Source organism: Chanos chanos, chromosome 4, assembly GCF_902362185.1.
Source record: "Chanos chanos chromosome 4, fChaCha1.1, whole genome shotgun sequence".
NCBI classification, from domain to species: Eukaryota; Metazoa; Chordata; class Actinopteri; order Gonorynchiformes; family Chanidae; genus Chanos; species Chanos chanos.
The window spans coordinates 6,465,065-6,482,564 of NC_044498.1; the positions used below are offsets into that span (position 1 = coordinate 6,465,065).

Genomic DNA, 17,500 nt, shown 5'->3' on the forward strand with positions numbered 1-17,500 from the left:
TTACATAACTGGGAATGTACTGTGGTTTCAACATTATTGTACATGTAAATGAATTAGTATGACATTTAGTATGACATTCTGTTAACTCTTTGTTGTCATTACAACAATGTATAAGAGTGCTTTTACATAGAACCATATTTTCATTCCATTAGATATCATCTGTTGGCTTCTAAAAACGAATTAACTGCTCTTTCTTTTGCAGGCGTTGCCCGGGAGACTGAGCAAGAGAAGGAGTTTGCAGACTTCGATATCTTTGACGATCCCGAAACACCATATTCCACCTTTAACTTCCAATATTCCAACCAGGCCTTCAAACAACTTCATGACCTCATGGAGTTCAATACCCTAAACAACATAGAGGTCAGTCCAGTACCACCAAGATGTGTAGGACTGTGATGTCCTTCTAACATCCTAATTTATTTGGTGTTTGAATATTCTGGCTGTCTGGAACACATTAATGGTTCCGGAAGGTTCTAGAATTTGGTTTGTTGCTCGATGTGAACATTATGTTCCAGACTTGTGCGAAAACTGAGACAAACTGAGTCGCAAAGTCAGTTCGTGTGTGTGAGTAGCAAACTCAGTTTGTGTGTGTGAGGAGCAAACTCAGTTTGAAAAATCTGACAAGTTCCAGACTTTGATAAAACTCAGTTGAAAAAAAAAAAATGCTAGGCCACTGATGACTTTTCAAAGACAAATGTCTCAGCGGGATCGTTTGGGATTTGGTCAGGCTTTACCGGAAAAGTAGGTGAACTGTAGCCTTAAGTGTTTCATGCTTGGTATTTCCTGGTTAGGGATGTATGTTCAGCCCGGGGTTATATGTTCCCATAACCTTCTCTGCTCTTCTTCCTCAGGTAATCAAAGAGGCCATAAAGGAAAGCATCGTTTATCGAAAGGAGAACCCATCTCGTTGTTCCGTGTCCCTCTCGCTCAACGAGATCCAGAACAAAAAGTTCTTAAAGAGGGAGACCAGAGGAAAGGCGCGGAACTGAGGACTGCGGGTGACTGGCCGACCTCTCGACTTAACGGCCGACTCGATCTTGTTCTGTAAAAAAAAAAAAAAAACTTCTCATTTTTAATCATGATAATTTCTCCATCAAATGAAATGCATGGTGATTTGGCTGTTCCTAAAAAAAAAAAAAAACAAAAAGGAGAAGAAAAAAAAAGGAAAACCCAAAACAGCGAGAGACCTCAAGTGCTTTGCTAATCTCTTGAGATAAACTGAAACCATGGAGACCGTGTGTTTTGCACATTTTTTAAAAAAAATGTTTTTTCAAACATGCCAAGTTCAGGAAACTGTGGTATGGGGATTCCCAAACACCTATATACACCTTAAAGAGTGAATAAAGATTTCCATGTGCTCAGCATTATTTGTAAATATATTGTACGTATGGGTCTCTTTGCTATGGAAGGTTTCCAGTCTCACAATCCTTGCTAATATTTCAACCAAGCAGCCCCTTGTATTTCAAATGACAACAACAGTTTGGAACCCTGAAGCGTCAAAGTCTGTTTGATGGCAACTATGAAAACAACTTAAAATGTGGTCTTGGGAATACCTCAAACATCTGAATTATGTTTATTAATTTAAAGAGTGTTCCGACATTATACCAAGGATCTCAAATGCAAAACAAAGTGTGAAACCAAGGCAACAGGCTCTCTCTTTTTCTCTTTCTCCCTCTCTCTCAGTGGCCTAAAGGCATGTCATTACTACACCATTAATGTGTTTATTTTCCTATATGTGTTATTTCAGGCTGTCAGTAGGCGGACTTATTTCTGCTGAATCATTTCCCTTTCCTGTGTCAAACAGTGAGGTGGCGAGGGGGAGAATAGCATTTACCGTTCCTTCTCCTCTTACCTAGTTGTCAGACAGGTATTGCACCCCCCCCCCCCCCCCTCCGCCCCCCCCCCACCCCGTAGTCCCCTCCCTCCAGTGGAAATGAGATCGGGTGATGTGAGGAGGTGTGGGAGGTGGAGAGAGAAGACGAGACTGTGCAGAAGAAAAGAGGGAGGGGAGGAGACGTACCCCTCTTCTTCACCTCCTTGAGAGGAGAGTAGTCAATGGAATTTTACGCACTACACCTACAGCGATGTGAAGCTCAGACGTGAGCTGCATGTTTGCCTGGCCCTTTGTCTGCCTCTGGAATCTGACTGCTGATATTTAACTCGGCATATGGACCTCTCAGCACTCAGCACAACACTAGGGGCATGGCATTGCTGGACTGTCTTTGCTGATACAAACAATCAGAAAAACGTTTTGTTTTTTTTTTTAATGAGAAAATGTGGTATGATCTTACAACAACAGCCACGTTCCTATGTCTCAGTGTGTGTGTGTGTGTGTGTGTGTGTGTGTGTGGATGCATGTATGATTTTTACAGTGGATAATCATTGTTAGTATAATTTGTTTAGAATAATTTTTCTTTTTCTATTTTTTTTTTAAATAACAGACTACTTATAAGCTTAATTAAATATGTATCAAAAATATATATGTATGGTGGAAAATATTTTTCATTTGTAGAATTAGCTGTGCTTAGAAGATTCATTTTGAAGATTCATTTTATTCATTTTGTATTAAAAGTAATACAGTGTTTACATTCAACAGTAATATCTTTGTATGTGTCCCACTGGTAAAATAAAGTATAACTTTATTGTATAAGAGCAGCTGAATTGTGCCCCTGGCTTCAGTCTTTAATCACTTTTTTTCTGTTTTAACCCTTCTCTACATACATTTGGCAGTTTTCCAAGTGTTGCAGATGTGTTGCACAGCAGTTGGTTTGAAAAGTGAAACACTCAAACCTCAACCTCTCTATTAGCCCATTACACACAATCTCTCTCTCTCTCTCTTGCTCTCGCTCTCACTCTCTCTCTCTTACTCAGACTTAGCTCTCTCTTCTTTTTTCTTTTTCTCTCTCTTCTGTGTAAACCACATGTCTAGTGTTTTGAAACTGCATTTTCATTGGTCAGGCCTTTGGGCCATTTGAGCTGACTGCAAGAAGACCAGTTTTCATAAATTTTGTCTGTCTTGTCAGTTTCACAGTGAGAAAGTTCCACAAAGTGCCTATTAAGGTGTCAAAAATGTCTGTTAAATTCCAGAGCAAATTAACATACACAGACATCTATAGTCTGAATGTCTCAATAGGTATAAAATGATATTGGATATTTTATTATAATAAAATCTTCAACAAAGGTTATATTTTACCTCCCTCATATTTGATTTATTAACCACCATTTTACCAGAAATTTACACCTGGTAAAATAAAAGTAAGTAAATGAATAACAAATACGGAAGGTAAAATATCATTCGTGTTCTGATATAAACTCAAGATTTGCTACTAAAGTCATAAAGTCATCCATATGTGTTTTAGAGTCCCAGCGCAGGATAACTTCTGAAAGCAGTCCATCTTTCAGAGATCCGGTTCATGGACGGGGCGGACAAGACCTCAGACACACACAGTCTAGTGTCTGTATGCTCTCTGCCTTTTGTCTACTTTTACAACACATAGAGGGCCACCCAGTATGAATCAGCCCACTACTGGCTGACTGGAACAAGCTAATGCCAGTGAGAAATCCTCTCCACACACTTGGACTGGAATAAAAGAAGGTTTGGTTACAAACCTGAGAACCCTTCCACTTCACAAACACATTACACATTTTAAAGGGAAAATGTGTTAAACTGAATTTAAACAAAGCTGGTGATTTTTCTGTGTTCAAAATTTGGAGCCACTGTTTCCACGGGCTCTGAAATGTGTCTTTTGTTAATGGATCAAAGACTTCTGAAAGCCTTACCAGAATGTTCTACACGAAGAAATTTTAGAGATGACCAAACAGAGTCATCATTGAAATAATATTTATGTTTAAGTCCACCTCAGTCTTGTGTTTTAGTAGTCTTGAGTTCACACACTCCTTAAACTTCTCAAGGTTCCCAGAGCTCCCTACAGTTCCCAGGCAATTTATTAAAGTTTGATCGGGTCGAACTAACCCAGGTATAGTTAGGTAATCAGGGGTCAGTGGGACTAATAAGTCAAATATGATAATTCTGATCCAAGGCCGACGCGGGAAAGCTACCACAACGGGTTAGCTAACACCAGACCACAGTAATCCCCAAATTTGTCCATTATCAGGGATTATTAAGTATGAATTAAGAACACGCCTGGATAAACAAGTTCTTCCTAATCAGTCACTGAAGCTAAGCAAGGCTGAAGTAGTCACAATTATGATGCTGGAGATACATTAAGGTAGTGAAGAGCCTTAGATGGTGCCGCGGGTGAAGGAGAAGCCTGTCGTAGTCTGTAGCAGCTAAATCGTGATAAATTTACCAAGCTCCAATATGCTTTTGCCCAAATCTTATGCTAATCTTTGTGCTAACTGTAAACTTATTAGCTGTAATCTTATTTGGACATGCCAGTGTCTGATAACAGTGTACAAACTGTCTTTTCACGTTCCAATAATTTTCTAACACTCACCGTCCTTTTGGCCCAACTGGTTGTGAGATATTATTTAGGAGAGGCACCAAGAATAGGCACCTCTGCAGAAGCCTATTCAGCTGATTAATGTATAAATACATATTGTTTTTCTATGCTTTGGAAGAGCATCCAAATACGTGTTATTTTGAAATCAGATTGTAGGTTAATTTATATCGAAATGAGAGATGCTATCGCTTGACAAACCAGTTATTTTAGATTTCTGTCACAGCGTCGCTGACACATCACCACCACACAACACGGCAAAGCGAATGCCTCTTTCTGAGTAAGATCACTGACACTAACAAAACAACTTTTCAGGAGCTTGTTTGATGTTGAGTGGTTAACCATGTCATCACATGGGTTAAATGCTACTCTCCCACTGTATTATTGAAACATTAAAGTACATTCTGGGTTAGTACCAGACAAACAATAATCATCACATTTGTTTTATGTTTTTATATATATAATAAACATAATAAATAAACAAGCATAAAACACAGTGCCTGAGGTCCAGATCTGGGTTAAAGGGTAATTAGAGGAGCAAGATGGAGGACGTGATTGTGTGATGTCATTCAATTATGGTTTCGGCAGGATCAGAACCCAGAGTCCATGAAATTTCAACCCCTCCAAAGTCTTCTTTACGATTGTTTTGCATGCAAACGTCAGTATGACATCTCGAAACCAGCCATAAGCCGTCTGAAATGCAGTTCTGCACTTCAAAACTGTCAGGCTCGTTCCGTGACAGCGCAGCTTTATGCATGACAGCCAGGTTCCAAACAGCCTCAGCCGAGTGGCCTTTTTCATGCCATTACCCCAGTGTTGTAATTGCTGATGGCTGTTAAAGAGTTTGTGTAGGTGTTTTGTATTCTCTTCTGTTCTGCTACCTTTTCTTTTTAGTCATTCACTGTGACAACAGACGGCCTGTCTGAATTACTTTTCATTGTGTTTAGGGGTTTTTCTTGTCTTTCTTTTTCTTTTTTTTTGTAATGCTTGTTTGTTCCATGAAGTTCATACAGTCAAATAGTGTATGCGGCGAGCGTTTTATGCCAATCTACGTTTTTTTAAGCCCCGCCCCGCTCCGCTCTGTCTGTTGGTGCCCGTTGCTTCACGGGTCAAACGCAGACTCCTGCACGTCCATGTCGAACAGTCATTCAATTCTCTCTCTGTCTCTCTTTCTTCCACGTCTCACTGTGGTAGGTAGGAAAAGACAGATAAAACGTGGCTAGACTACACAGAGAGCATTGCTGTGTGTCACGCTTTTGTCAGTGGCCCCACACCAATTGTCCTTACACGGCCCATTAGCAATCTGTAATGTAACAGTTCAAACAAGCATTGTGACAACAGTCCAAATTGCTACAGTTTAAGACCGGCACTTTTCTTTGAAGGCGGAGAAGAAGTTTTCTTATCCAACATATCCCTAAAGAACAAAAAAAGAAAAGAAAAAAGAAAAGGAAAGAGAAAAAAATTAGCTCTGGAACTAAGTGTTAAACGAGAACGTTTCAGTGTTAGTTTACTTTTGTTTTTCACACACACACACACACACACACACACACACACACACGCACGCACGCACGCACAAATAAACTTTTTTTCTTGGTTAATGACCCAGTCAGGAACCAATTCCAACAAATCATCTCCATCCTTTCGAGTCCTGAGTTTGAACCAAGCACACACACACAGGCCTGTTTGATGTGGGTGGGCGAGAATGAGCCAGATGACTGTGCAAGCTCTGAGCTAAAAAAAAAAAATGCGCAAAAAATCATTTGACAGTGCTCTAGCGTCACTGCTCCTGCGTCACTGGTCCAGTCTAGAGAGCGGTGGTGAAGTCATTCATCAAACTTTAGACAAACTTTAGAGGATAAAATGTATTTTCCGTCAGTTAGTGGGGTGGATGGTTTTAGTAAATGGGGCTATGTAATGTAAAAGGGATGTGTTTAGGTAGAAATGTATTCAGATAGACATTTATCTTCCTTAAATGTCCTTTAAATTTTTTTTAGAAATCTCATGGGGAGGAGAGGACATGACATTTTTGTGTACATTAAAAAGAATTATCGTGTGAGGCAGTGTTTATTCAAAGTGTGTGTGTGCGTGTGCTTGCAGGAATGTAGACACACATTTATGGTTGTATAGCCAAGGTCATGTATGTATATGTGTTTCATGTAATTAATAAATTAAAGATAAGCCATTATACAATGTAATTTAATGACATTTTTCAGAAGTCGGGGTGTTTTTTTTTATATAAGTTTTAAAAGGCTGCATAAATGTATGCCCCCATAATGAATACTATCAGGCTTGGTCAAAAGGACAAAAACATGTTGAGAGGTCGGGCGGCGCAGTGGCTAGCGCTGTCGCCTCACAGCAACAAGGTCTCAGAATCGATTCCGTCGGGGAAGCCAGTGTCCTTCCTTTGCGGACTTTTCATGTTCTCCCCGTGTCTGCGTGGGTTTCCTCCTATGAAAGAATTTCTTAGCTCGTGGCGCCCTCTGTTGCTTGCTGTTGAATTATATAAGCCTCCAACTTCGTAGTAAACACAAACGCCTAGTTCAAAATACTTAACTATTTTGCAAATAATTTTTGTAGTTCCTTTATGTTGCTTATTATTACAGCTTCACAGTGTAACAGCAATAACAATCCTGGTATATATTCATTTTTACATCACACCACACCATAGTTATATTTTGACAATATAAAGATGAAATATTATTAGATGTTGTGTTCGTTTGGCCCCTCTCTGGAACTCATCTTAATTTAGTCTACCATTAAAAGAGTCAACCATGTATTACTCAGTAGTTTTTTTTTAAAAATGTCAAATGGACACACACACACACACACAATTCTGAACTCTTGACAGAAGACTAGGAGGTGCAGCATACTAGTGTTCTTTAAAACAGTTGGCTATATGAAGTTATTTTCGCTTGGTCAGTTTGTGAAAGCAGAGATCTGATACATTTGTACCATTTCAAAATGAAACAACAAACACGCTGGTAAACATTGGTCTACTGAAATAACATTACTGAAATGCACTACTAACTTGCACTGCACTGTCTACCTTCACAGGTTACTATGATTCACAATGTTTACATGATACTGCACTGACACTTACACTGGTACATAAAGCTGTACATCCCCCATGTGCAATACCGCTGTTCACACTCGCCACTTTAAACTTTAAATCTAAGCGTCCTTCACATGTATATAGTGTATATATTTCATATTCTGTTCCATATTCTGTTATATTTATTGTGCACCCTCCATGTTCCTTATTGTTCATTACGCATACCTCTCTTTTTATATTTTTCTTTTATATTCTTATAGTTAACTCCTTTTATATATTTATAACTCTCTTTTATATTTTCTCCTCTCTTTTATATTTTCTTTCTCAGTATACTCCTTATTCCCCTACTCTTAATCCCCTGTTTTGCTCTTCTACTCCTTGTGCTCTTATTGCTGAGTTGACCTGTTTCTCTCTTCTCACACATTTCATTGTACCGTTGACCCTGTGTCAACCTGCATATGACAAATAAACTCTTAAACTTAAAACATTTGTAAAATGATTTGACAACAACTAGGCAATCGGCAAAATATGCCCAACATATTGAATATGTCATATGTCAACAAATTGAACTTCCTCTTTAAAGCGGGCCTGGAGCGTGCTTGTCGAATGTAGATACCCCTCCGCTTTTTCAACCTACTACACTAATATTTGCTGTCAAGGCACAATGAATATTGTGTGAAAGATTGATAGATCGTTCCAGAAGGTAGCCTACTGTGTTCACAGAAAAGGTACGCCCTTGAACCATCGCCGTGCATTAAATTGACCTAAATTAAACGGACAGTGTTTTTCCTCTTTGCACGATACTTCGCGAATATCTATGACAACCTAGCAATGACTAAACTATGGCAATCTAGATATGTCTATATCACCCCCTTGAGGATTCAGTGGGAAAGGCTGATTTAGTTGTAAACACTGGATTACCGTTTCTCCACAACCTGATGCTATCTGTCTGAAAGAGGCCCAACCAATGAGCAGTTAACTGGCAAAAATTTCTTTCATCTTCTCAGGAAAAAGAAATTTCCGGCTCTCCAATTAAACGCGGAGGGCATGCGAATGCATATGATGTGATTGTGATGGCCGGATGTTCTGACCACTGTGCACGAGAAGCCGCCACTCAGAAAAAATTAATCGAAGGAGAATAACCTCAGAAAATAAAAGAGCATAAAATAAAAGCAGATTACATTCGCTCATATGCTAGGAATGGCCGTTTGACGTATCTTTAACACCCCCACCCTCTCTGACTCTCTTTAACAAAACCACAAATTAAAAACACGAACCATGTAGGGTTTGTGGTTAATGACGTCTGCCATTATTTCCACTGTGACCTCCACGGATTCACGCATAAGCCTGTTGCAGCATTGCTCTCTTCATCTCTCCTTTTTCGACGTCATTTATTTATTTTGCATCCATAATTAAGAAAATTAGTCTTGTTTTTTTCCAGTCATCTATTAATTTCCACATAAATTTACATTCGTGGTGGAGAATATTTTCAATTTATATCTATGATTGATTACCATTGGTTTACAATGAACCGAGTCGCTGAAATGAAAAAGGCTGAAAAATGCACGTTTAAACGGTGTGAACTCGTTTAAGTAATTGATTTATTGCAGGTCTGGAACATAGCACTTGGTGGCGTTCTATACGGAAGTGAAATAAATGACAGGGAGGAAGCCAGCACTGTTAGTTAGCTAGCAGAGAGCTAGTAGAACCTTATGTGTATTAAGCCGGTACGTACAGTACTGCTGTTTTAAATAAGAGGTTTAGTCTAATCATGTCGAAGAACACGGTCTCCGATCGTTTTAGGAAGGTGGATGTGGATGAATATGATGAGAATAAGTTTGTCGACGAGGAAGATGGAGGAGAAAATCAACTGGGTCCAGATGAGGCTGAAGTGGACTCTCTCATCAGACAATATCCTTTTATCTGACGCTGGCACATTTACCGAATTCTGTGCATGCTGTCTGAGTCTTTCCGGAGAAATAATTTAGGAGAGCCAATGAAGGTTTGCAACGAAACCCTGGTTGGTAACCTAAGTGTCTTTATATGACGCTGAACTTAATGATGCTATTTAGGTTATAACATGATATAACAATTGAGTCAGCAGACAAATGAATCTCCTGACATTTGCAAACGTAGAGAAACAAATACAGCCTTGTAGCTAAGGTCTTGCATAAACCGCTATGAATTTTGAAATTTAAAGGGTCAGTTTCTCAGTTTGACAGCTCAGCAGGTGTGCCAGGAAAATCTCGTCATGTAGTTAGCAATGCCACCTTAATGCCAGCTAGACTAAACATCGGGATGCTTCCTGGTACTAGGTTGTAGCCACTCAATGAAAAAAATTCCACATTTAAGGAATAGGGAAAGTCAAGCCTTTCCGTCTAAAATTACCAGTATGTGTTCAGATTACGAGATGTCTGTGACAAAAAGAGTGTCAGAGGAGACGATTGTGTTTCATTCGCAGGCTGTCGATTGTGTTATTCAGTGCTATGACTGTAAATAACTTGCTCCATTTCACCTTGGCATCTTTGAGTTCCACTCAGTAAAGAATGCAGGAATTGAAGCTGTTTTAGCAGTCTAATTTTGTCCAGACTTGTTGTATAACCACATTCCAGAAGTGCTTTTAACAACCCCCCTACAGAAAATCTCTCTCAGTTCTTTAAACGAGCGCAAAATCTTTCAGTCTGGTTGTTAATCAGGGTGGCTAGTTTTGCAAACGGTCATAATTTGACGCTGTGACCAATGAGGAAGTTGATTTCATCTCCTTATATGTCAGTGTTGAATGTTTCTGAGCCACATTTCCTGTCTTTAGCAGGCACTAGAGTTTATTTGCCCTTGTCTGTGAAGTTATGTTGAGTCAAATAGTAATTAAAATTATGCTTATTTCTTTGAAGCTACAGGTATATTGTTACTTTGGACAAAAAGAGAATTTTTTATAGTATTAACGGCATTAATCTCCCAGCTGTTTCCTTAACCTCAGACTCCACAGGGAATCTCATGGGAGCATTACAAGCAGTGTTGAAGAACCCACCAATCAACACAAAGAACCAAGCTGTCAAGGTGATTATGTAGTTCTGATTGGTTGATGTCCAAGTGTTGATTTGCTGATGAATTGATGATTTTAATATTCACAAGGCTCACATTTTCTCCCCTGCTGTTGTGCCTCAGGCCAGGATTTTCAGTTCATGAAACATACGATTTACTTACAAGTGACAACATGCCCACAGTCTCCTTCGCCACATCTAGACTGAAACAAGTATGCTGAGGGTCTGAGCTCCAATAAATTAAAATTTCACTGATTTATTTGATTGTATACTCCCTTTTTCTGTCAATTCAATACTGAACTTCACTGGGGCTTGTAGGAGTTTAACTACTTAGCATGTATATGTCAGTGCAAAACTGCTAGTGGTATCTTATGTCTGTGTCTTCGTTGTTTGTGTTCATTGTTACTGTTAAACTCTGAAGGCACTTAAACTAGACAGTAAGTAGGCTTCATTCATTATGTGCAACACTTTCTACACATAATGCATGGGATTGCCTGTGTGCCTACAGGTTTCCATCTTTGAGACTGTTGTTTCTAAGCACTGTGTTGTGTTGTGTGTGTGTGTGTGTGTATGTGTGGTTTGTACAGGACCGTGCAGAGGGCCTGGTCTTAAAAGTCCTGAGTTCCTTTAAGAGCAGTGACATAGAGAAAGCGGTACAGTCTCTGGATAAGAACAGCGTGGACTTGCTGATGAAATACATCTATAAAGGCTTTGAACGTCCCTCAGAGAACAGCAGCGCTGTCCTACTCCAGTGGCACGAAAAGGTCTGTGCTCTTACTGATCTAAAAATGACAAAACAAAGTGTAACCAGAAACAAGGACATTCTGAGCAGAATTAAACTTTCAGCAACCCCCCCCCCCCCCCCCCCCCAACCCCCCCGGAACCTCACGTGGAGTCTGATGTATACTCACCATTTGCATGCATCTGTTTTGGAAATTATATTTCAGTGATAGAAAGTGTAAATTTAGACTATGACAAGCTGGGCCTTTACAAATGACGTATGTTTCACACTTAATTTAGTATTGGCTTAAATAGCCTAGCTAACATTGGTTGTATTTTTTTTTTTTACTGTGTTCTTCTCCAGGCCCTGGCTGCAGGACAAGCTGGGCCTTTACAAATGACGTATGTTTCACACTAAATTTAGTATTAGCTTAAATAGCCTAGCTAACATTGGTTGTGTTTTTTTTTTTTTTTTTTTTTTTTTTACCGTGTTCTTCTCTAGGCCCTGGCTGCAGGAGGAGTGGGCTGTATAGTGAGGGTTTTGACTGCCAGGAAAACTGTCTGAAAGACTGAAAGATGGAGGGAGAGAGAGAGAAGGAGCAGCTTGATATCGCCCACAGAAACACGGAGGAGTGGAGAGTTTTGCCTACGCATTCAGATCAAAGTGATGACTCTGTGCTCAGCCGGTGCTTAAGAGGCACTCAACCTCATATCCGATTTCGCTGCTTTTCCTCCCTCTCTCCTTTACATCTGCTCTCTCACTATCACAGTCACACATTCTCTCTCTCTCTCTCTCTCTCTCTCTCTCTCTCTCTCTTTCTCTCTCTCTCTCCCTCTCTCCTTTACATCTGCTCTCTCACTATCACAGTCACACATTCTCTCTCTCTCTCTCTCTCTCTCTCTCTCTCTCTCTCTCTCTCTCTCTGTGTCTCTCACACTCTCACATGCACACACGCATGCATGCACACACACACACACACACACACACACACTGGTGCCATCACTTATTAATTTTATGTTCAGTCTCTCTCAGGAAAACAAAAACTATCTTAAGGCCTCTGACCTTAAGAATGCAAAAATGTTTGTCGTAAATTTTTTTTTTATTGTATTTTTTTATATTATTTTAAATGTCCATTAATGCACTTCCTGGAGAGTTAATAGCATTTCCTTTTGTAGCCATGGCGATTCTCACTGGCCTGAAATGCACAGCCACAGATGGATCCTGACAACTTTGCCAGTGGGGGTGGGGTTAAAGCATGGTCCTCATTCCCTGGCAACACTAGCTTGGGTATCTGTTTGAATCGCCTGTCGTAGATTAAGATTAATACCCCACAACGCACCAGGGTTTCCCATCTGCCCTGCCCATCATCTAGACATAATCCTATTCAGTCATTGGGCAGTAATCGCTTCCCAGCCGATGGGCATTAGTACAGTTATCACATATTAACACAAGGTACGCCTCTGTTGTCCGCTTTGTGAATCCAACAAAAACAAATCAAAGCTAATCATTGTAATTAAAAGTGTTCAGAAGGCCCTCACTGGGTGTTCCACTGAGCGTGCTCCGTTCAACACGTTTGTTGCATCCTGTCTGCGACGCCAACCTTTTTCTGAACAGATGTTTGGACTGTAGTGGTTTTCGTCAAGCGGCCATTTCCTTAATCCTTTACTTCACTAATGGCATTGTGGGGCATTAACTGCATCTAGTCATGTTACGTTTTGCCAGATCAGATCCTGTGTCTGTTTACCTTCGTCAGTGTATCCAACACGGTGTGCTGTTGGATTCCTGTTGATCAGTATATAAATCTGCGTGAATGTTTATGATAATACTCGTGTCTGTACTCAGCCATTTTAATGTATGCTTGGACATGTGTGCTTATTATGAGTGTAATACAGCTCCAAAGCAGGTCATCACTATCTTTAAACCTCATTAAACGAGAACCAATGCATCTCAACACAGGAACCTGTGTTTCCAATGCAGTAAACCTTTCACTTCTAATATACTCCTGTGACCAATTACAGAGACCAATACCAAACTGGTTCAAATACTGCCTTACTAAATGAAATACTCCTTTTTTATGTTACTCCTTTTTGTGACAAAATAATAAAAGATTTATAAATATATGGTTTTGAGTCAGTTTCAAATCTGTGTCATGCAGTGTGAGATTGTCTTGTTTTACGTCATAATAGCGGATTTTTTTTTTTTTTTACTTGGGAGGAATGAAATCAGAAATGGATTTTGGAACGTACATTTATTGTTTGTTTTTTAAAAAAAAAAAGGTAGATACAGTACTGTATGCAAACATATTCCATAATAAAAACAAACACTTATATACAAATCTTAAAAAATAGAATACATCTTTGTTATTGACTAAACATAGACTTAAGAAAGTTCCTACTGTGTATGAACCTGTAATGATGAGATTGTAATGACTGTAAAGGTAATTCCGGTGAATACTGTTGCAGATGAAGAGTATGGACACGTTTTACATTATTTAGAACAGTCTCAGAGGAAATGCTTACCCGTTATGAGCTTCTACTCTGCTAGGGGCGGGGTCATGCCCTTGCACTCCACTTAAATTTTGCATTAACTTTGATCAGCACCATGTTAGACCAATCATGTCTAATGGTAGCGGTCACTAAATATCTGTAACAACCAATCAGATAGGAGAAACTACACATAATTTGCATATTCAAGCACTTCCCAATAATTTAATAGGTAGACATACATGTGAACTTACAGACCTCTTTATTATCTCTCCACCTTTTAAATCTGAAAAGAGGAACGATTGTACATTCGGACAAATATCGCCTGATCTTGTGGCACAGGGGCCGTCGGATTGCTTTACGAAGGGGCAGAATCACAGGGTAGCACAGAATGAGGTGAACTTGCCGCCAAGCGTCAGAAGTCTCATTTTAGAGAAACACTAGGGGGCAGGCTTGAGTCCTTTTTTTTTTTTTTTTTTACCACTATTGCCCCTGTCTCCATGGGGCCCTGCAGGATAAACACCTCAGCCTGCTGGGCCCTACATATCAGTAATGATCTTTCAACCTCTTTTCAAGTGGTGGATCTACAACGTAAACGCACACGCACACACACACACACACGCTCACGCTCAGACTCTCATTCAGACACAATCTCTTAATGACAAAACAGACACAAAAAATATACACATGTACTCACACACTCAATCACTTGGCCTCTCTTTGCCCCCTTTCCATCATGTGCACAATTACACATATACAACATCGATTTTCACCCCTCCTCTCCCTCTCTCTCCCCCTCTCTCTCTTTCTCTCTCTCTCTCTCTAAAGTGCTCTCAGTAGGGATAAGCTGAGACGGCGATGTAGACGATGAAGCTGGTCTGGTATTCGATGCCCCCGTCCGAACTGGAGGACAAGGCTCGTACTCTCATGCGGTAGGTGTGCGGCTGACGAAGAGGGCGTGTCGTGAACAGTACGCCTTTGAGATTCTCATCTCGCAGGGCGAAAGGCAGCGTGGCGTCTTCGTCCATCAGTAAAAAGGAGGTGCGGGGGTGAACCACGCCCTCCTGGGTGTAGGCCACCAGCCGGATGAGGTCCTGGTTGGCGGCGATGCCGAAGGGAAGGGACAGCAGCTTGTATTCCAGCGCGTACGGACTCAACGCGCACTCAAGGTCGTTGGGAGGGCAGTTCTTCAGACAGAAGCTGAGGAACGAGAGAGAGAGAGAGAGAGAGCCAGAGAGAGAGAGAGAGAGAAAGAGATAGAGTTAGATGAGTGTGTGGAATCACAGACCAGAGTTCTGACCAACCAGTGTCAAAGACAGGCGAAGAGTGGTGAACAGTTTTCAAGACAACGAATGAGACGTCAGTGTTTGGAGTAAGTGAGGGAGCGTGTGAATGAGTGAGTGAACGAAGAGTGGCTGAGCGAATAACTGCGACTGACTAACGAACTGAGAAGAATCGGGAGCAAAGTGACATTGTAAAGCAGCACTGTCTCGGGGATGCGTCTTTGTTAGCCAGTTATCAGAAAAAGCATCTGAGAAAGGTTCCTGTTCTGTGTAAGAGATCCACACAGTCATATCCAGGAGAGTGTTGTGAGCAGATGGGTGTTACCCTGTGGTGGGGTCTCTCTGGTAGTTTGGAGGGCAGGGCGTGTCAATGCACTGGTAACTCCCCCTCATGTTGAAACACATCCTGTTCGCTCCACACTGAATGTTCTGTTCCAAGCACTCATCAATATCTGTCAATACAGAGTACATTTTCAAATCACTTTCAAATGATCTTCATGTCACTGATAAACAATAAAGTTTAAAGCCTCGGGCGATGGGGTTTTTTTTGTTTTTGTTTTTTTTTACCCATCAGTCTTACCTTGGCATGTTTTGCCGTTGGTCATGAGGCGGTAGCCGCTGGGACATAGACACTTGTGACTCCCGGGTGTGTTCATGCATTCGTGTTGACACGTGTCCCTCTGCTCACACTCATTAATGTCTATCAAATTAAACACAGAAGCACACGTGGATACAAAAGGAAAATGAAGTGGCGCTTGTTTAAAAACACATCCGAGCTAGTTGCGTGTAAGAGTCCCCGCTAGGACGGGTAAATGTTTTACCCTCTCCTCACTCATTATCTTCATAGCATGTATTTTACAAATGCTCCACCGAGAAGTATCGGTAACAAGACATTATCGGGACAAATGACACCCCTGTATGGAAGAACAGATCTCCGGAAGCCACTCCCACCACTGGTTCCTCCTCCCCCTCTATGATGTTCTGATGCATAGTTACCATGGCAACGGCCCATGCTTGCACGGTAGCCCACTGGACATTTGTTCTGTAGGGTTTCCCTGCGGTTGCGTGAGGGAGAGGCATTGGGCCTGTGGCGCCCCCCGGTGGCCGTGGCGTAGGAGTGGAATCTTTGGGATGCCAGGCTGTGGTAGTGGCGTTGGGGGGAGGATTGAGAGGACCTGAAGCCATATGAGTAGCTCTGGTAGCTAGGCAACCTCTCCAGCCCCGCACAGGACTTGCCGTCCCCCAGCAGGTGCAGGCCCGGGGGGCAAACACACTTGTAGCTGCCAGGGCTGTTCACACACTGGTGGGCGCAGGGAGGGGGCACCATGTCACACTCATTTACATCTGATCTCACACACACAACAACAAGGCCAAGTGAAAGAGAGAGAGAAAGAGAGAGAGAGAGAGAGAGAGAGAGAGAGAGGTGGGATAAAAGTGGAGAGGTATGGGGGTTGATGAAGGATGACAAGGGTAATGGCAAAATGAGAGTGGGGGAGAGGTTGAAAAAATAAGAAAGACAAGGAGAGAGAGAGAGAGAGAGAGAGAGAGAGAGAAGGAAAACTGGGATCAGTGAATGTCCCATTATTGCAGGCATGTTCTACATGCATGACTGATCAATGTTTTTTTTTAAGCTACCACATACAGATGCTTAATTAGAATGATCAAACTCAAAGTAAGTGAACCTAAATCATGTCTAAAATGTATTTCATCTGATATATTTCAAACAGATATACTGTATCTGTTTCTATACTGCTATCCTGCAAATATACGTTTTAAATGTATGTTTTGTTTGATATACTGTATGTGCCATAAAAATGGCCAACAAAACTGTTCTGTAAAAAGGCTTTCTGTTACATATGTGTGACTGAAAAAAAAGCCTGATTAAAATTATCATTCAAGGAAAGTCAATAAATGCCATTACAAAGCATAGCATCACAGGGCAAGATCCCAAGCAAGAGGTCAAAAGTCAAGGTCAAAGATGAAGAGACAGAAAAAGAGAGAAAGAGAGAGGTTCTGGCCTTGTTGTAGTGAGAGAAGATATACTTACCCGTTGCTCCTTCTCTTTATCAACTGTAACACCATGCTGGTCTATCTACTCCTCACATCTCTCTCAAACTATAGCTCCCAGTACCCTCCAATTTCAACATAAATATGATCAAATAAAATAAAAATAAAAATACAGCGTATGGGCCCCCCTTTTCACAGGGGGCTCAGCAGTTTGGCCAGGGTTTTCAAAGCAGTGCTCTAGCAATGTAAGCGGGCATGACAGGAAATGATGTCATAGCCATGGCCAGTGCTATGATTGGTCGCTTGGTGATGAAGCAGTGTTTTGCAAGAGCGCAGTGGTAAGAGTGAGAGTGACAGATTATCCGAGTGAGAGAGAGAGAAAGAGAGAGAGGGAGAGAGATGGAGTGAGGAGAGGCAGTCTGATGGCATTGAGCAGCATAACAGCCAGAGAGT

At 41.0% G+C, this 17,500-nt stretch overlaps 3 protein-coding genes across 5 annotated transcripts in view; 2 read left to right on the forward strand and 1 right to left on the reverse strand.

Annotated features, from left to right (window-relative positions):
- pla2g4ab (phospholipase A2, group IVAb (cytosolic, calcium-dependent)) overlaps nt 1-1,469 on the forward strand; it is an 18,055-nt gene extending 16,586 nt beyond the window's left edge. For both annotated transcript variants that reach the window (XM_030770357.1, XM_030770358.1), the window contains 2 exons: nt 203-360; nt 852-1,469. In XM_030770357.1, the coding sequence (XP_030626217.1) occupies nt 203-360; nt 852-989 (296 nt within the window). In that variant the 3' untranslated portion in view covers nt 990-1,469. The remainder of the gene's footprint in view (nt 1-202; nt 361-851) is intronic.
- A 7,793-nt stretch (nt 1,470-9,262) lies between these two features.
- On the forward strand, nt 9,263-11,973 carry arpc5b (actin related protein 2/3 complex, subunit 5B). 2 transcript variants are annotated; one of them, XM_030772216.1, is made up of 4 exons: nt 9,263-9,423; nt 10,485-10,569; nt 11,141-11,317; nt 11,776-11,973. In XM_030772216.1, the coding sequence occupies exons 1-4, from the start codon at nt 9,284-9,286 to the stop codon at nt 11,836-11,838; spliced, it is 465 nt and encodes a 154-aa protein (XP_030628076.1). In that variant the 5' UTR covers nt 9,263-9,283; the 3' UTR covers nt 11,839-11,973. The 2 variants fall into 2 exon arrangements, with proteins under 2 accessions (XP_030628076.1, XP_030628077.1); XM_030772217.1 differs by having other exon boundaries at nt 10,497-10,569.
- Nucleotides 11,974-14,590: 2,617 nt separating this feature from the next.
- hmcn1 (hemicentin 1) overlaps nt 14,591-17,500 on the reverse strand; it is a 96,568-nt gene continuing 93,658 nt past the window's right edge. Inside the window, exons 104-107 of the mRNA XM_030770868.1 lie at nt 16,037-16,384; nt 15,621-15,740; nt 15,366-15,492; nt 14,591-14,957 (exon numbers count right to left, since the gene is read on the reverse strand). Coding sequence (XP_030626728.1) covers nt 14,591-14,957; nt 15,366-15,492; nt 15,621-15,740; nt 16,037-16,384 — 962 coding nt within the window. The remainder of the gene's footprint in view (nt 14,958-15,365; nt 15,493-15,620; nt 15,741-16,036; nt 16,385-17,500) is intronic.

What these genes read in the sequence shown, in the direction of transcription:
- arpc5b (XM_030772216.1), top strand. Translation starts at nt 9,284, where the DNA reads ATGTCGAAGAACACGGTCTCCGATCGTTTTAGGAAGGTGGATGTGGAT. An exon ending in CAAAGAACCAAGCTGTCAAG is followed by an intron (nt 10,570 to 11,140) that starts GTGATTATGTAG and finishes TGGTTTGTACAG; the next exon opens with GACCGTGCAGAGGGCCTGGT. An exon ending in TACTCCAGTGGCACGAAAAG is followed by an intron (nt 11,318 to 11,775) that starts GTCTGTGCTCTT and finishes GTTCTTCTCTAG; the next exon opens with GCCCTGGCTGCAGGAGGAGT.